The sequence below is a fragment of the Pelophylax lessonae genome (assembly GCF_965119305.1).
Source record: "Pelophylax lessonae genome assembly, chromosome: 4".
Classification (NCBI taxonomy): Eukaryota; Metazoa; Chordata; class Amphibia; order Anura; family Ranidae; genus Pelophylax; species Pelophylax lessonae.
The window spans coordinates 59,304,825-59,323,851 of NC_138771.1; the positions used below are offsets into that span (position 1 = coordinate 59,304,825).

The following is a 19,027-nucleotide window of genomic DNA, read 5'->3' on the forward strand; positions in this document are numbered from 1 at the left end:
TTGGGAGGAATAGTGCCCCACCATTGGTATCAATAGGAGGAATAGTGCCCCATCATTGGTATCAGTAGGAGGAATAGTGTCCCATCATTGGTATTAGTGGGAGGAATAGTGTCCCATCAGTGGTGTCAGTGAGATGAATAAAGCCCCATCATTGTTATCAGTAGGAGGAATAGTGCCCCATCATTGGTATCAGTAGGAGGAATAGTGTCCCATCATTGGTATCAGTGGGAGGAATAGTGTCCCATCAGTGGTGTCAGTGAGATGAATAGTGCCCCACCATTGGTATCAGTAGGAGGAATAGTGCCCCATCATTGGTATCAGTAGGAGGAATAGTGTCCCATCATTGGTATTAGTGAGATGAATAGTGTCCCATCATTGGTATCAGTGGAAGGAATAGTGTCCCATCATTGGTATTAGTGGGAGGAATAGTGACCCATCCTTGGTATTAGTGGGAGGAAGCGGGGCCCGTCATTGGTATTAGTGAGAGGAATAGTGACCCATCGATGGTATCAGTGGGAGGAATAGTGACCCATCGATGGTATCAGTGGGAGGAATAGTGTCCCATCATTGGTATCAGTGGGAGGAATAGTGTCCCATCATTGGTATCAGTGGGAGGAATAGTGTCCCATCATTGGTATTAGTGGGAGGAATAGTGTCCCATCATTAGTATTAGTGAGAGGAATAGTGCCCCATCTTTGGTGTCAGTGGGAGGAATAGTGCCCCATCGTTGGTGTCAGTGGGAGGAATAGTGTCCCATCATTGGTATCAGGGGGCGAAATAGTGTCCCATCATTGGTATTATTGGGAGGAATAGTGTCCCATCATTGGTATCAGTGGGCGGAATAGTGTCCCATCATTGGTGTCAGTGGGAGGAATAGTGCCCCATCATTGGTGTCAGTGGGAGGAATAGTGCCCCATCATTGGTGTCAGTGGGAAGAATAGTGCCCAGTCATTGGTATCAGTAGGAGGAATAGTGCCCCATCATTGGTATTAGTGAGATGAATAGTGCCCCATCATTGGTATTAGTGGGAGGAATAGTGCCCCATCATTGGTATTAGTGGGATAAATAGTGCCCTATCATTGGTGTCAGTGGGAGGAATAGTGCCCCATCATTGGTGTCAGTGGGAGGAATAGTGCCCCATCATTGGTATCAGTAGGAGGAATAGTGTCCCATCATTGGTATTAGTGAGATGAATAGTGTCCCATCATTGGTATCAGTAGGAGGAATAGTGCCCCATCATTTGTGTCAGTGGGAGGAATAGTGCCCCATCATTGGTGTCAGTGGGAGGAATAGTGCGCCATCATTGGTGTTCGTGGGAGGAATAGTGCCTAATGGCTGGAATACACGATAAGAAAATCGGCCGAAAATTTCCGTTCAGCGAGCGATCGACCGATATTCTACTTGTTAATGCCCGGCCATCAATGAGCGATATCGATATTGTGAATGAAAAATACTGTTTTAAAAACACGAAAAATTCTGTCGTCTCGTTTGCGAAAGAACGATATTCTATACGTTGGTGTTGAGGTCGTTCAGTTTAATTCTGTATAACCTCATCACGCAACCTCATCATTTAGCCAATCTTTCCCTCCTCTGGCATTCAGAACATTTTAAAGGGATGCAGGGACAAACTGGAAGGGGTTAAAGTGACACTTAACAATATCCTTATTCTCCAAAAATAATCCATCCACACAACTGCTTAATGGCCCTTAACCACTTGACGACTGCCGCACGACTATTTACGTTGGTAGTCAGCCCCTCATAGGCAAAGCGACGTAGGGCTACGTCGCTAGCCTGTAAGGGTTTTGGGAGGGAGCGCGCGCCGCCGGATGCGCGCTACCGCGCGGTCACGGACCCCCCCCCCCCCCCCCCGCGCGTGTGCCCGGCGGACCCGATCGTCCATGATAGCGGGAGAAAGGCAGGCGGCTAGTGTAAACAAAGCCGCCTGTCAGTCTCCCCTGTGTAAGAATGGTGATCAAACGGTTCTACTATGTAGGACCGTTGATCACTATTCTTACACATCAAGCCACAGCCAATCACAGTTAGAATCACGCCCCTAGGACACACTTAACCCCTCCCTCTCCAATACAGTTAACTCCTTCACTGCCAGTGTCATTTTTACAGTAACAGTGCATATATATATATAGCACTAATTACTGCAGTAATGTCACTGGTAACCCCAAAAGTGTCAAAAATGTCAGTCAAGGGTCCGATCTGTCCGCCCCAATGTCGCAGTCCCGCAAAAAAAAAATCGCAGATCGCCGCCATTACGCGTTTAAAAAAAAAAACAACAAAAATGACAAAAATCTTTCCCTTTGTTAGTAAACGCAATAACTTTTGCGCAAACCAATCAAAATACGCTTATTGTGATTTTTTTTTTTTTTTTCTTACCAAACATATGGTAAAAAAAAAAAATTGGCCTAAAATGTTAAAAAATTTTGATTTTTACATTTTTTTTTTTGGAATTTCATATAAAAAAATTTGAAAAATATTGTTATTTTTGCGAAATTGACGATCTTTTATTGTTTATAGCGCATGATCAAAAAATTGCACAGGTGATCAAATACCACCAAAAGAAAGCTCTGTTTGTGGGAAAAAAAGGACACCAAATTCATTTAGGTACAGCGTCGCACGACCGCGCAATTGTCCGTTAAAGTCACGCAGTGCCGAATTGCAAAATAGGCCCTGGTCAGGAAGGGCGTAAAATCTTCCGGGGCTTAAGTGGTTAATCTGGTTTTCATGAAATCTTACTGTGTTTTTCTGCCTCCTTGTAACATCCTCCTTGGGCTCCTACACCTCTTCTTTTCCCGCTCACTTCTGTTTGTTTGGAGCAAGTAGTGGACATTAGTTGCAGTTATGTGCACTTCTCTGTGCTGACTACAAATCCCGCAGTCCATAGTCCATCTCAGGAGTGAGCCTGGAAGGGTGGCTACATTCCTACATACAGTGGGATCATTGGGAATGAACGCAGGCACAATTTGGGGCAGGCTTGGAGCGATTGAACGTACTTGTTGAAGGCATAAGAATACAAGCTTGAATAGAATTTTCTTTTTCTAAAGCAGAGTTTATTGTCACTTTAAGTCCCATCCTTACCTGTGCTCTGTCCACCAAGATCTTTGCAGTGTAGCCTGCCCAGCACTGCACACCTTTTCTTCACAACTCTCTTCATGTTTCTGGTTTGTTTTCCTCTTTACTGTCAGGTTGCACAAATATGATGTCTGCTTACCTAAGTACCCCAGAAATTTACAGTGAAACACCATTGGGGGGTCACGGCTTATAGTTTCCAAACATATATTTATAATGGCTTTGCATCCTGTATCTTTTGCAGAGTTATGGCCCAGAGCACCTGCTGACATTCTCCAACCTAAAACGAACCGGCCTCCTCACTGAACAAGTGCCTGGAGAGACGCTGACTGCGGTGGAGAGCAGAGTCAGCAAACTGGTCACAGACAAAGCAGCAGGTGAGAGACTTTCCCTAAAGTAATACTTCCAAACATACCAGACAAATCTCCTGCACTAGGAAGGTGGATCCCAGGGGGGGCAAGCTGAAAGGTCTCTGTCCGGGCTTAAAGCAGAGTTCCGGCCACACATTTCAATAAAAATACCCCCAGGACAGTCAGGGCTAGTACATTCCACAATGGATAGCCTCTGTACTGTCCCGGGTCGCACTTACCTTTTATAAGAAATACTTACCTTGAAAATTTCTTCTCCAGCGCTGCCATCTCGGATGTGGGCAGCTGAAGCCGGCGCGGTCCTCTTCTGCGTCCTCTTCTCCTAGAATGCACGTGCACCGGCCCCCTCGTCACTTCCGGTGCAGGCGCGTCATCCCTCCACTTCCATCCCTCATCCCACAAAATTGCATATAGAAATCCCCGCAAAAGTGAATACATATAGAGTAACTAGGAATATGCAATCGTATATTCTGGTATATACAGTTGTATGAAAATCTTGATTCAAAAAAGGACTCTGAGGGGAAAAAAAAAACAAACATTCCCCTCGGGGTGATCTATGTACATTGCAATGATTTTAACAAACTTTGTTGCAGATTCCAGGTGGCCATATTGCATGTTACAGATAATGACAGTGCTGCAAATTGAAAAATATAAGTCACTTGTAATAACATTTAATTACAATATGACTTGTATAGGAAATCCCAAACTAGATGAGATAATATAGCGCTTGCTGATGTGTGCAGGAGGTGGTAGGAGTAGGTATACAATAAAAAATCATTATCTAAAAAGGCTGTGCCCTTAAAACATAAATATCATGAGGGTTAATATAATAATATAAATAATGTGCCAAGATCAAGTCCAACAAATCACAGTAAAGGTAAAGTGCTAAGTGAGATTCAAAAATAGTTCATAAGTGATTCAGTGATGGGTATTCCAAAAAAGTGCCAAAAAAGTGCAAGTGCTTGGTGCTGGATCCTCCAATGGACCAGGGAATCCAATCATGCAGATGGTAAGAGGTAAGATGTAAACTCACCAGATAAGGTGGGTCTCAACTACCTTACGGCAAAGAGACCAATAACGCTTTAGTGACCCTCCAGGTCAGAACAATGGTAACTGCTGGGCTCCGATCCCTCTCGGCCGGAATCCCCCAGGTGGGGTAAAAGGGTTCCTCACGGTCCTCCAAATTATATTCAGGGAACAAAAAGGACAGGCTCCGGATGGTGCAGTACTATTAAGGTTGGTTTATAAAGTTTTAAAAACAGACAATGAATAAAAAAAACGCTGTACAGAGCCCGCTTGTGAATGTCTGTAGCGTGGAGAGCGGCTTGCGTTCCAGGCTGACTTCCGGGCTGACGGCGTGCGTTCCACCTGACACGCGTTTCGTCAGAGCGTAGTGACGTCTTCAGAGGTCTAATATGACTTGTGTACCAATTGTATATGCTATATTTTTTAGTTTCAGATTTTTCTCCAGAAAAGTGGAGCCATTTAACCACTTGCCGACCGCCGCAAGTACATATACTGTGGCGGTCAGCCCCTCCTGGGCAAAGTGACGTACCGGTACGTCACTCGCCCACGAGCCAATAGGGGGCGAGCGCGCACCGCCAGAGGCGCGCTCCCACCCCCGCTCGTTCCCTGCCATCCCCGCGCGAGTGACCGGTAGCTCCGATGTCCTGCTGGAGAGGGAGAAAGGCAGGCGGCTAATGTAAAAATAGCCGCCTGTCATTCTCCCTGGTGTAACTGCAGAGACTATACGATCCTGCTATGTAGGATCGTATGTCTCTGTGGTTACATTACAAGCCACGCCCCTTGACAGTTAGAATCACGCCCCTAGGGACACACTTAACCCCTTGATCTCTAATAAAGTTAACCCCTTCCCTGCCAGTGTAATTTTTACAGTAACAGTGCATATTTTTAGCACTGATTACTGTAGTAATGTCACTGGTACCCCCAAAAGTTTCAAAAATGTCAGTCAGGGGTCCGATCTGTCCACCGCAATGTCGCAGTCCCGCAAAAAATATCGCAGATTACTAGTTAGAAAAAAAACAATAAAAATGACATAAATCTTTCCCGAAGTTAGTAGACGCAATATCTTTTGCGCAAACCAATCAAAATCCGCTTATTGCAATTTTTTTTTTTTTTTACCAAAAATATGTAGCAGAAAACAAATTGGCCTAAAATGTTAAAAAATTTTGATTTTTACATTTTTTTTTTTTTTGAGAATTTCATATAAAAAAATTTGAAAAATATTGTTATTTTTTCAAAATTGTCACTCTTTTTTTGTTTATAGCGCAAAAAATAAAAATCGCACAGGTGATCAAATACCACCAAAAAAAAGTTCTGTTTGTGGGAAAAAAAGGACATCAATTTTATTTGGGTACAGCGTTGAACGGCCGCGCAATTGTCCGTTAAATTCACGCAGTGCCGAATTGCAAAATAGGGCCTGGTCATTTAGCAGCCAAATCCTCCGGGGCTAAAGTGGTTAATAATCTGAAACTTTCTCTAAGCTGAGGGGAACGGATTTGTAAATTGTAGCTTTCACTGAGCAGGTGCAGCTCCCTGTGGGTAAAAAAAAAAAAAAAAGGCACAGCAAGTGTGTACATACCTTGATACTATCCATATATTATCCTACTGTATATACTGTATACAGTGCTCAGCATAAATGAGTACACCCCAACAGATTTGTCAGAAAACCGTTACTTTACTTTCAGAATCAACATTTTCTATGGGACACTCTGCTACAAAATACTCCCACAAATGCAGGCCATTGAATGCAACCAAGATTTGTTAATTTGCGCACACAAAAAATATTTTTCCTAACAAATTCATTCAATACCATGTTACAAAAATGAATATACCCCAATGAAAGTCTTAAGAGCAAAGCTACATTTTAGACAACAAAATCCTAATGAACAAGAATTCAACTACAGGTGAGTCTAATTATTCAAAAAACAGGTGTCCAACAGACAGTTCATTATAAAAGGGCGTTACTTAAAGAGGTTGTAAACCTAATTTTTTATTTTTTTTCAACCTGAAAGAGAAACCCATAATGAGCTAGTATGCATCGCATACTAGCTCATTATGAAATACTTACCTTAGAACGAGCCCCCGCCGTGCCGCCCGCTTACCTCTATGACGGGCAACATGTTCAGTTGCCCAAGATAAACAAAATGGTGATCTGCCACAAAGTATAATTGGAAAGCCTCCATCCCTGTAAATGTATAAAGAAGGAAGTTGGGGCATTGGGACTTTGAATGAGGCATGAAATGAAGAAAAAAGGATTTATTTTGAAAACATAAAATTTATACAGTTCATATGTTTATGGACAAATATTGAAACAGTATACAATTCATATTAGGAATGTACATACAATAAAATGGGATCTCAAATGGGATCGCGGCATCCGGCCATCTGATTGGCCGGAGCCGCGGTGACGTCACGCACGCGCGCGGGAGCTGACGGTCACGGCACGGGGCTCTGAAGGAACGGCACCAGCGGTGATGTCACTGGCTGCATGTAAAGTAAATATCTCCTAAACGGTACATGTTTAGGAAATATTTACAGTACCTATAGGTAAGCCTTATCCTTGCAGAGGAGGGTTTACTTCCTCTTTAACAAAGAAAGCCCCTTCCCATTTCATGCTGTCAGCAATGGCACCACATGTAAGAGAAATGTCACAAGGCCTGAGAAAGGCCTCTTTCACACGGAACGGACCGTATTGCGATCCGCTCCGGCACTTTTTTTTTTTTTTCCACGGACACGGATGACATTTGTGTCATCCGTGTCCGTATGTCCGCATATCATCCCATCCGTTTGCGGATGATATACGGACATAATGTAAGTCTATGGGCATTGCGGATGTCAGCAGATGACACCGCTGACATCCGGTTTTGCGTCCTTTCCGTTTTTTAAACGGAAGAAAAATAGGGTTCTGTTCCGTTCCAAAAAACGGAACAGAACTGAAAGGACGCAAATCGGATGTCAGCGGATGGTTATCCGCTGACATCTGCAATCCCATTGACATGCATTATGTCCGTATATCACCCGCAAACGGATGGGGTGATATATACGGGCATACGGAACGCCCGTGTGAAAGGGGCAAAAGAAAACGATTTCTTTACACAAGAAAGGTGAAGGCTTCAAGAAGATCAGCAAAGCTTTACTTATCAGTCAGAATGCTGTAGCAAAAGTGATACAAAAATTTAACAAAGATGGAGCTGCAACCATCTCACAGAGACGTCCAGGTCATACCCAGAAGTTAACAACTCGACAGGAGCGCCTTCTGATGAAGTCAGGTCCACTGCAGTTAGCTAAAGAAGTAGAAAGCCAAACTGGGGTGATTGTTTCCCCGTGACACAATACGGCATACACTGCAGCCGAATGGTATGAATGGGGGTCGTCTACGAAGAAAGCCTCTCCTAAAGCTCATGCATAAAAAAGTCCGCCTAGAATTTGCCAGGGCCCATGCTGAAAAAAAAAGAAGACTGCTGGGACTGTGGAGTGATGAAACTAAGCTAAACGTTTTCAGAACTGATGGCTTCAAAACGATATGACTTTGCAAAGGTGAGAAGTACAAAGAAAAATGCATGGTGCCTACAGTGAAACATGGTGGTGGCAGTGCCCTTCTGTGGGGCTGCATGAGTGCTGGTGGTGTCGGGGAGCTGCGTTTCATTGATGAATTCATAGATGTACTGCTCTATATTGAAAGAGAAGATGCAACCATCACTCAGTGTCCTTGGTCATCTCAAACTTTTCTAACATGACAATGATCCAAAACCCACATCTAAGGCCACTGTTGCATTTCTGAAGAAGAACGGGGTGAAAGCGATTCAGTGGCCAAGTATGTCTCCTGATCTGAACCCAATCGAACACCTACGGGGAATGCTGAAGAACCAAGTTGAGCATCATTCTCCATCCAGCATCCAGGAAGAGGTAATTCTTGAAGAGTGGAAAAAGATAGATGTTGCAATATGTCGCCAACGTGTTTATTCCATGCCTTGAAGAGTTGGTGCTGTCCTTACAAATCATGGAGGTCATAGAAAATTCAAGACGTAGTATTTTTTGTTGTGGGGTACAGTATATTCATTTTTGCATCAACAAATTTGAGTAAAACTTAAGATTTTGTAATCTAAGTTCTATTATTAACCTTGCTTTGAGCTGAACAAATGTTCTATAAAACTATTTTTTGGAAATTGTCTTGTGTTTGAGATATTGATTAAAATCCTTTTCAAAAGGGGTGTACTCATTTATGCTGAGCCCTGTGTGTGTGTGTGTGTGTATGTATGTGTATATATATATATATATATATATGCACACATTTTATGTCCATTCTCCTTTCAGTACAACTCATAAAACGATTTATTATATCACTAGTCATTTTTCAAATTGTAGCAACTTCAAGTTTTCCAAATTAGATTGTGGTTGAACAGTTAGATAATATAGCAATTTGAATTTCCTGTATTGAATCTCCCACTTTATTTTACCTTTAGGAAAAATTACTGACGCGTTCTCATCCTTAGCCAGGAAGAGCCATTTCCGAGGTATCAGCAAAAAACTTGGACTAGTAAGTGGCTTAGGGTTTGATTATACAACTTCAGGCACCATACACTGCACTGATAGATCAATGCTGTGGAGAGTAATGCCTGGTACACACTATGGGGTTGATTTACTAAAACTGAAGAGTGCAAAATCTGGTGCAACTCTGCATAGGAACCAATCAGCTTCCAGGTTTTATTGCCAATGCTTTATTGAACAAGCTGAATTTAGAAGATAATTGGCTGCCATGCAGAGCTGCACCAAATTCTGAGTGCAACCGTTTTTGCCCAGGCATCACTCCGGTACAAGCACTTTCCGAAATATCGGTAACCTCCGGGGCCGATTCCGATATATCGGGGAAAGTGCATATTGGCCCTCGATATATCGGCTTTGCCGATAATCGGTCCATCCCTACTCCTTACCAGCACTCTCTTGCTGCTCATACCTCCTCCCTAGCTGGCACTAAAATGACTAATATCAGCAACCTAGGGATCAGTGATGTCACTTCTCCGGTCGTGTGCTTTGGCCTAGCAATTGGCTGCTAGACCCAAGTACTGTCATAGGGGAGGATGCCACTTGCTCCTCCTTACCTGGAAGTGCCAAGTGTTGTGGACAGTTTCGGAGATAGAAGGAACAGTTATGGATCACTTGTAAGGGGATCAAAGGGGTCTTTGCAATAAGACTATTACTTTGCTCTACATGGAAAATGGGAAACATGACACTGGGGTAGATTTACTAAAGGTAAATACTGTAGTCTGTGCACTGCAAGTGCTGTTGTCCTAGATCTGAGGGGAACATGCAAGGAAAATAAACTGCATTTTTACCTGCACATGATTGGATGATAGAAATCAGCAGAGCTTCCCTCCTTTTCAGAGCTTCTCTTCAGATCCACAGCAACTGCACTTGCATTGCACTTCTAGTGCACAGTATATTTTCCTTTAGTAAATCCACCCCAGTGTCTCTTTTAGAGAACCCGCTGACAACACTGCAATGTTGTTAATATAAATATAATGTCATAACAAATTCTATAATTACATGACAAAATGTGTATATATCTTTTCCTGCGTGTACTGTACGGGCCCCTCACACTGATACGTTTTTCCTGCTTTTTTACCTTGCAAAAAAAACGCATTGAATATTTTTTCCCTTTTAATCCTATGGAACTTTTCACACCACTGCGCTGTGGGTGTGGTGCGTTTTGAAAAGTCCTACATGCTGCATCTTTGGTGCCATTTTTAAAAAACGCACCAAAAATGCAGCTTCCCATTGAAATAAATAGAAATCGCAGTAAAATTGCGGTAAAAACGCACCCGCAATTTGCGTTTTTGGTGTGTGTTTTTGAGTCATGTGGCCATTTTCCACAGGTGCTGGTGGCCCAAAAACGCACCCCAAATCTTGCTACAGAGCAGTGTGAAAGGGGCTTAAGTATGTAATGTACTTTTTTTTTTTTTTAATCAATAAACTGGATTGAACAAATGTCTTGGTAGATTCCACGCATGGATGGAGAGTATGATCTGAAAACCCCAAAGGACATGGCGTATGTCTATAGTGGAGCTTACATTCCATTAAGTTGTAAATTAATAGAGCAGGTAAGTGAACATTCCATTCATTCATAAAACAAATGATAACATATGTGACTGCAGTGCAAAGTATCTTAACTGACACTCCAGGCTTCAGTAGAACATACATTGTTTTTATTTTCATTTTTCTGAGCTATAGTCAAAGCATAAACTGTTTTTCAGGTTTTGACTCGTAAAGGTTGGACGGGCCTTGAAGAGGTCACACGTCTGCTTAATGGCAATGAGTTTGCAGGTATGGAAGTTTTTAATAAATGATTTATTCTCTCATGAGAAGTAGGCAGCTTCTACTTTAGTTGTATGCATAATTTGACTGTAATTCTTTCTCCTACAGAGCAAATCTCAGATAGGAATTCCTATTCAGAATCACAGAGGATCATCCTGGCAGTTTTCCTTGGAGGATGCACATTTTCAGAGATCTCAGCGTTAAGGTTTCTGGGAAAAGAGACGGGTACTTTTTATTATATATTCTTGGGAAAAGTTGTAACATAAATTACAAAAGTGCGCTAAAACAAATGAGGAGAACAAAAATGTTCATAAATGGTGTCTGCTGAGCCAGCAGTTAACACAAAAACCTTTGGTATCCAAAGAATGTGATAAAACTATAAAAAAGTCTTTTTAATCCAAAGAATACGGTGAAGGTTGGGGAGTGATGGGAGGTGGGTGCGCCTCTTCCCAAACGATGATCCAAGGTGAAAACTTCAAACTTAAATGCATGTGATAACACCCAGTGATAGGAGGGGACTCTTACCACAATATGAAGAGATGCGAGCATATACTGTGTTATTCCGGGAGTCCAAAATGGTCAGCTAGATGATGCAATTCTCAGATGGAATGGAACGACCAACTGCTTCCAACTAGAGGGGATCTATAGGCTTCCAAGCAAGGGGATATTGCCACAAAGATCATGCCCAAAAGAAGAAGAGGGGACTATAGTGCATTACCTCCGGTTTATTGAAAATAATGTATAGAATAACACTTACAAAATCCAGATGAATAAGCAGCATATACAGGTATGGTCACGGACGTCTGCAGTACGATCCGAGACTTGATAGCAGCACGGCTAGCTCCCCCCTATTATATATTCTTGTCCTGATAACTGTTTGGAACATTTTGGTAGTTATATTATGCTAAGTACATGTCTTTTCTGCTTTTATCACTTTTTCTGAACACAAAAATGGGAAATAGCTATAGCAGGGCTCACAATTTCTAGTCCTGAGCTACTAGCCAGGCCTTAAGGGTTACTCCCCACCAGTTGCCCCACCTAACCCCTACCCTATCCTACCCTGCCCCGCCCCTAAACGCGCCCTCATAAATTATTTTATAAAATGACACTGTTCGAGCCGGTTCACATTAGAGCGATCCGACTTGCCGGGGCGACCTCACAAGTCGCGGTGCGCTGCTCGCACCGCGACCTCGGAGCGGCCGGCACGGACTTCATAACATTGAAGTCTATGCAGGTCGCTCCGGGTCGCCCCAAAGAAGCTCCGGACCCTTTTTCTAAGTCGGAGCGACTTGTGTCGCTCCTATTAGAACGGGTCCACAGCTTCTCTATGGCAGGCGACCTGTCAGGCGACCAGGTCGCCTGACAGGTCGCCCCAGTGTGAACCGGCTCTCAAATGTTTTTGCATGAATGCAGAAGTTACACAAATAAATAATAATAACAACTTTATCAGTGCCCATCAATGCAGCCTAACCAGTGCCCATCAATGCAGCCTCACCAGTGCCCATCAATGTCGCCTCACCAGTGCCCATCAATGTCGCCTCACCAGTGCCCATCAATGTCGCCTCACCTGTACCCATCAATGCAGCCTCGCTTGTGCCCCCTTAATGCAACCTCGCTTGTGCCCCCTTAATGCAACCTCGCTTGTGCCCCCTTAATGCAACCTCGCTTGTGCCCCCTTAATGCAACCTAGCTTGTGCCCCCTTAATGCAACCTCGCTTGTGTCCCCTCAATGCAACCTCGCTTGTGCCCCCTCAATGCAACCTCGCTTGTGCCCCCTCAATGCAACCTCGCTTGTGCCCCCTCAATGCAGTCTCGCCTGTGCCCCATCAATGCAGTCTCGCCTGTGCCCCATCAATGCATTCTTGCCTGTGCCCCATCAATGCAGTCTTGCCTGTGCCCCATCAATGCAGTCTCGCATGTGCCCTGTCAATACAGTCTCACCTGTGCCCCGTCAGTGCAGTCTCACCAGTGCAGGGGAAGAGAGAGGAAGAGTAAAGGGGGCCGGATAATCAGAGCGGGAATCCCTGTGCTCTAACATCTTTCATTTGAATTGCCGGGTGCTCACTTTCACACACAGTCACGCCTCCTGGCTCAGCTCCTATGATAGACGTTACCCGTCCCGGCATTGGACCGGTGTTCTGTCTATCAAAGGAGCCGAACCAGGAGGTGGGACTGCGTGTGAAGGCGAGTGACCAGCAGTTCAAATAAAAGATGTTACAGTGCAGCGATCACCGCTCGGATTATCCGGCCGCCTTTCCTCTTCCTCTCCTCTCTCGCCCTCAATCATTTTTCAGTCGCAAAATGCGAGCAGGCAGGTGGAAAATATGAGGGCTGGTTATAGTGTAATTTCATGTATATTAGTCCACAAGGACAGGATGTCTGTGCAAATAGTGTGCTGCTTTACGTTTTTCTACCAACTTGTTTTTGCAAACCTGATGCAGTGAGAAAGGCCCTCCTTTGTACAGGCGGTCCCCGGGTTACAAACATCCGACTTGCATACGACTCCTACTTACAAACAGAGGGAGACAACAGGAAGTGAGAAGAAATCTACCCCTAGGAAGGGAAATTCACTCCTGTAAACGATATCACTGAAGCTTTATCACCAATTCCTTTTTCCACAACAACCCAAAATTTTCAAAATCCTATTGTCACAGGGACAGAAACTGGTTTGAAATCTTCTGAACAGGGGCACAGACAGCAAAGCAAACGCTGCATGGGTGTAAGCATGCTATCCAAAAAACTTTTAAATGATTTTTTGGGTGGAATTACACTTAAAAAATATACATGTCCCAACTTGCTTACAATTTCAACTTAAAGCGGAGTTCCGCCCAGTGAACTTTTTTTTTAATAAAAATACCCCCGGGACAGTCAGGGCTAGTATATTCTACAATGGATAGCCTCTGATCTGTCCCGGGTCGCACTTACCTTTTAGAAGAAATACTTACCTTGAAAATGTATTCTCCAGCGCTGCCATCTCCGGTGTGGGCAGTTTGAAGCCAGCGCGATCCTCTTCTGTGTCCTCTTCCGTCTTCTTCGGTCCCACGATGCACTGCACCGGCCCCGCCGTCACTTCCGGTGCCACAGCGTCATCCCTGCACAGCTTCTGGGCATGCCCAGAAGCTGTTTTGCAAGGTATGATGGCGCCTGCACCGGAACTGACGACGGGGCCGGTGCAGGCGCATTGATTCCTGGGAGCGATGACGTTCAGCTCCCAGGAATCATTGCAAGACAGGAAGTGACGAATCGCCGCGGCCGCCGAGGGGAGGAAGAAGGAAGTAAGGTGAGTAAATTATCTTCTAAACGAGGTAAGTAAAAAAAAAAATTGCGATTATCCATTTGTTTTTCAGGTGACCCGGAGCGAGAAGATGGAGGTAAGTATCATTTTAGGGTGGAACTCCACTTTAAAGTAAAATTATAGGCAAAACTTTTATTTTGTATAGAGCAGGGTTTCTCAACCTTTTTTCAGTCAAGGCACCCTTTAAAATTATGGACAGTCTCAAGGCATCCCATTCTAAAATGTAAAAAAACTATTCTATTAGTTTTACGCAATGCAGCAACATCCAAACGTAGGATACCCAACATTAGAGGTGATTTTTTTTACTTCCAAAGCAAATACACTTTTGCACACTGGTACTGACTAGTATTCCAATGTTTCTCTTCTCCATCAGTCACCTAATGTGACCCCAGTGCTGAGGGAGAGAGGCAGAGAAGGGTCAAACAAGGATGCTGTGGAGACAACAGACATCCTCCTTATCAACTGATGATGCCATTGGTTGCTAGGATGCCAGTGTCTAGAAAGTTGTAATGGTGCATAATGAAAACCCATGGCTTTGTGTCACTAAAGGCAGGCTTCAACCACCTGCTGGCTTGTATACAATTTTTAAACAATTTTTAGGCATTTTGCCAAGGTACCCTGGTTGAAAAATTCAAGTATAGAGTAAGGGAGGGTTATAACCCTGTCGGATTTGTTTTCGCCATCTGTGTCCCATTGTAGAGATTTCCTTTTGCTTCCTGTTCCATAGCCAAACAGGAAGTAAGAGGAAATCAATGCAAATTAAAGGAATTCCTTGGGGACCCCCAGGGTAATTTCACTTTCAACAATAATGGTAAATAGGACAAATAGAGAGGCTGAATCTCCCTAATGGGGGCACAGACGGCAATAAAGACTGAAAGGTGTTCTAATTTATCTCCACTATATCCAAAACAAAAAAAAAAACAAATCAGAACCTATCTAACCCGGGGATTGCCTGCACAGGCAGTTGTAATTGTTCCCTGTCTGCCTGGAAGGAATCCAGCTGTCAATATTGCTCTAGTTCAGTGGTCCTCAACTCCGGTCCTCAGGGCCCTCTAACAGGCCAGGTTTGCAACATAACTAAATTACATCACAGGTGATGTCATTTGCTGCTCAGTGATTGCAGTATTCTAGTCTGCATCTCCCCAAGGTAATACTTAAAATCTGGCCTGTTAGTGGGTCCTGAGGATCGGAGTTGAGGACCACTGCTCTAGTTTATGCTTTAAAGTAGAAGAAAAGCCCAATGCTGTCTATTCTTAAAAAATATTCCTTCCTTCCTTTCCCTCTCCTACCTAGTCTTTCAAACCTGTACAAAAAAAAGTGTGTACTTAACTATATTTAACCACTTGCCGACCGCCGCAAGTACATATACTGCGGCGGTCAGCCCCGGCCAGGCAAAGTGACGTACCGGTACGTCACTAGCCTGTCACTGACTTGTGAGCCAATAGCGGGCGAGCGCGCTCCCGCTGAGGCACGCCCCCGCCGCGGCTCGTTCCCTAACAAGTCAGTGCGTATGATCGGCGGACCCGATGTCCGCCGGTCACTCACGATCGTTCGCCGGGAAGGGAGAAAGGCAGGCGGCTAATGTAAACAAGCCGCCTGTCATTCTCCCCTGTGTAAAAATGGAGATCAGATGGTTCTACTATGTAGGACCGTTGATCTCTGTTTTTACAGTAGTAGCCATGTCCCATAACAGTTAGAAACACGCCCCTAGGACACACTTAACCCCTCCCTCTCCAATAAAGTTAACCCCTTCCCTGCCAGTGTCATTTTTACAGTAACAGCGCATATGTATAGCACTGATTACTGCAGTAATGTCACTGGCACCCCCAAAAGTGTCAAAAATGTCAGTCAAGGGTCCGATCTGTCCGCCGCAATGTCGCAGTACCGCAAAAAAAAAATCGCAGATCCCCGCCATTACGCGTTAAAAAAAAAAAAACAACAAAAATGACAAAAATCTTTCCCTTAGTAAACGCAGTAACTTTTGCGCAAACCAATCAAAATACGCTTATTGTAATTTTTTTTTTTACCAAACAGGTAGCAGAAAACAAATTGGCCAAAAATTTTAAAAAAATTTTGATTTTTACATTTTTTTTATGGGGGAATTTCATATAAAAAAATGTGAAAAATATTGTTATTTTTGCAAAATTGACGCTCTTTTTTTGTTTATAGCGCATGATCAAAAAATCGCACAGGTGATCAAATACCACCAAAAGAAAGCTCTGTTTGTGGGGAAAAAAACAATGTTAAATTCGTTTGGGTACAGCGTCGCATGACCGCGCAATTGTCCTTTAAAGTCACGCAGTGCCGAATCACAAAATACCCCCTGGTCAGGAAGGGAGTAAAATCTTCCTGGGTTTAGTGGTTAATAATGTATGTAAATGGAATCTGTGATCAATTCACTTTACATTACTTAGTGTATTTGTTTTTCTATTTTTAGGTTACAGGTTTGTTTTTCTAACCACATCTATTACAAATGCTGCACGGATGATGGAATCATTGAAAGAGACTAAATCATGACCCATCGGAGATTACCATGTTCTTACAGACAGTCACACTGGACAACCATGATCATGCTGAACTCTCATAATGTGAACTCATTAGTATGAAAACATTCCCTGCAACTGACAAAAATCCTTTGTCCAAAAAAAAAAATAATTGTACATAGGAAACACTTCAAGGAACTCCATTTATAACAGATCCTTTCTTCATCAATAGATCCTTTCTTCATCAATAGATCCTTTCTTCATCAAATAAATGTCTGTCAAAGGGAAACTGCAGTCTTTTAAACATGTTTACAGATATATTGTACGTGAATGTGATCTGCTTAGCGTAAATTATATTACAAATCAACTTTTGTATTTTAGCTGTGTATAGTTTTAAATATACTGTATGCAGGGCAGCCATCAGAAATTTTTGGGCCCCACACAGCTTTAGGCCTGGACCCCCCAGAGCCCGTCCAATGACCGTCCTACTGAATCCGCCCACTGGTGATCCTACCGAGTCCTTCAGTTCATCCACTTTTTTTTTAACTCTTACAACTTATTATGAAAATAAATCCAATTCAGCAAAGAGGCATCCCCATATGATCAGCAAAACAATGGCCCAATCCAGTAAAGATACACCCCAATCCAGAAAAGAGAAGACCCCGTATATTCTGCAAAGAGACATCCCAACCCAGCAATGAGACATCCAAATACAGCAAAGAGACATCCCAATCCAGCAAAGAGACAGACCCATATATTCAGCAAAGAGTTGAGCAAGGCTGCATTGGCTCTCTCTGTGGCTGCCCTGCTTTAGCAATTGCTAGTTACTACAGCAGCAACCACTCGGTCTCATTGGTTGGGGCCTGGGTGGCTGGGCCCCTTAGTACGTCCGGGCCCCCTACATGTGTATGGTCTTTCCCCCCCTGATGGCAGCCCTGACTGTATGCACCATACAGGTTTTGCTGCTTGCTCAGTAGTGCTACTTAATGACTTTGCTTCCATTCCTCTCTCTCAGTGCAAGTCTATGGGTCAAGTCTGACCTAATAAAATGTATCAGGCCGAATGAGCTCTTCTACATGTAAATGCTTCCGGTCTTCCCTGTCTATGCTGCACAGGCAATTTGAATCTCTTTCCACTGAGTTTGGGAACTTCTTCTTGGAACTAACTGTATTTTCAGCACAATGAAATCATTGTGAAGCCAATGAAATGGTTGATAATAAGCGGTTACATCTCTCAGTAGTGAGTGATGTGTAAGGGAGGGGGGATTCAGAGGGCATTCAGTGCACACTGCCCTATAAACATTGCTTGATCTGCTCCATAGTTCTGTGAATAACTTGCCATGAATGAATGAATGAATATGAATATTTTTTTTTTTTTTGACCCTAGTGTTTTTGTGGAAAGCATTATGTTAAACCGTACTGCAAACTGCTTCTCTCATACAGCAGGACAGGGGCTGTGTTCTGCATTATGACGACAATAGGCAAATTCACACTGCATACCTTAAACCTATAGATTATTAGTAAGTTCTAGAAGCAGGCAAATGATTGGCTGGTCACCAGAGCAGCATCCAAATCTTCAGATGGCCATTTGAGATAAAAATTGTGATGTTATTATTAGTGATCGACCAATATCGGTTTTTCGTTGCCGATACGGATATTTTGGCCAATGCATATCGGTAACGGCCGATATTTTCGTACATTTAATTTTTTTTTTTATCACTTGACAGGTACTCTTGTGGAGGGATCTGGGGGTCTAAAAGACCTCAACCCCCTCCTCTTCACTTAAAAGCATTCAAAACGCCAAGTTTGGCTGTTTTGAATGCTGTCATTTTTTTTGAATCTGGCGCCAGTACCGGAAGTGATGTCATGACATGACTTCATTGCTTATATCTTTAATTTGTACATATGTGAGTGGCATAATCAATAACATTTGTAAACAGAATTATGCTATGTGACCTCATTTCACCCTCAAATGAGCAATATTTGGAATATCGGCCAGTTCCGGGGCCGATACAGATATATCGGCAAAAGTCAATATCGGCCCTCGATATATCGGCCTTGCCGATAATCGATCGATCCCTAGTTATTATAAACATTTGAAGAAATTAAATTGGACCTTTACCAAAATTTCAGATCTGCATGCTGGTGTAAACTTGCCAACATTTTTTTTATGTTTTGCTGCCTCACTTACCTTTTTTTTTCTCTTGCACTTCCTGGTTTCCCTGGTGGCCCTGGCCACACAGATTTCCCCTGGGAAGGCAACATCACCACTGCCTTTATTGAAATCTCATACCTAAACTGTGAGATCTTGCAGTATTGGCAAACTGTGCATGTTGGAGAAAACAAAAGCTTTTCCCCCCGAGATCTCAGGGAAGGACTTTTTATTCCCCAACAGATGCCGGTAGTGTCGTGCGATGCATGAGTGTGTTGAAGAGCATGATGTCATGCGTTTCATCCCACACATGT

The 19,027-nt window shown here is 43.4% G+C and overlaps 1 protein-coding gene across 1 annotated transcript in view; it reads left to right on the forward strand.

Moving 5' to 3' along the window:
- VPS33B (VPS33B late endosome and lysosome associated) overlaps positions 1–16,726 on the forward strand; it is a 77,301-nt gene extending 60,575 nt beyond the window's left edge. The window contains exons 19-24 of the mRNA XM_082253231.1: positions 3,326–3,458; positions 8,936–9,009; positions 10,469–10,570; positions 10,724–10,793; positions 10,893–11,009; positions 16,517–16,726. Coding sequence (XP_082109357.1) covers positions 3,326–3,458; positions 8,936–9,009; positions 10,469–10,570; positions 10,724–10,793; positions 10,893–11,009; positions 16,517–16,596 — 576 coding nt within the window. The 3' untranslated portion in view covers positions 16,597–16,726. The remainder of the gene's footprint in view (positions 1–3,325; positions 3,459–8,935; positions 9,010–10,468; positions 10,571–10,723; positions 10,794–10,892; positions 11,010–16,516) is intronic.
- The last annotated feature ends 2,301 nt before the right edge of the window (positions 16,727–19,027 follow it).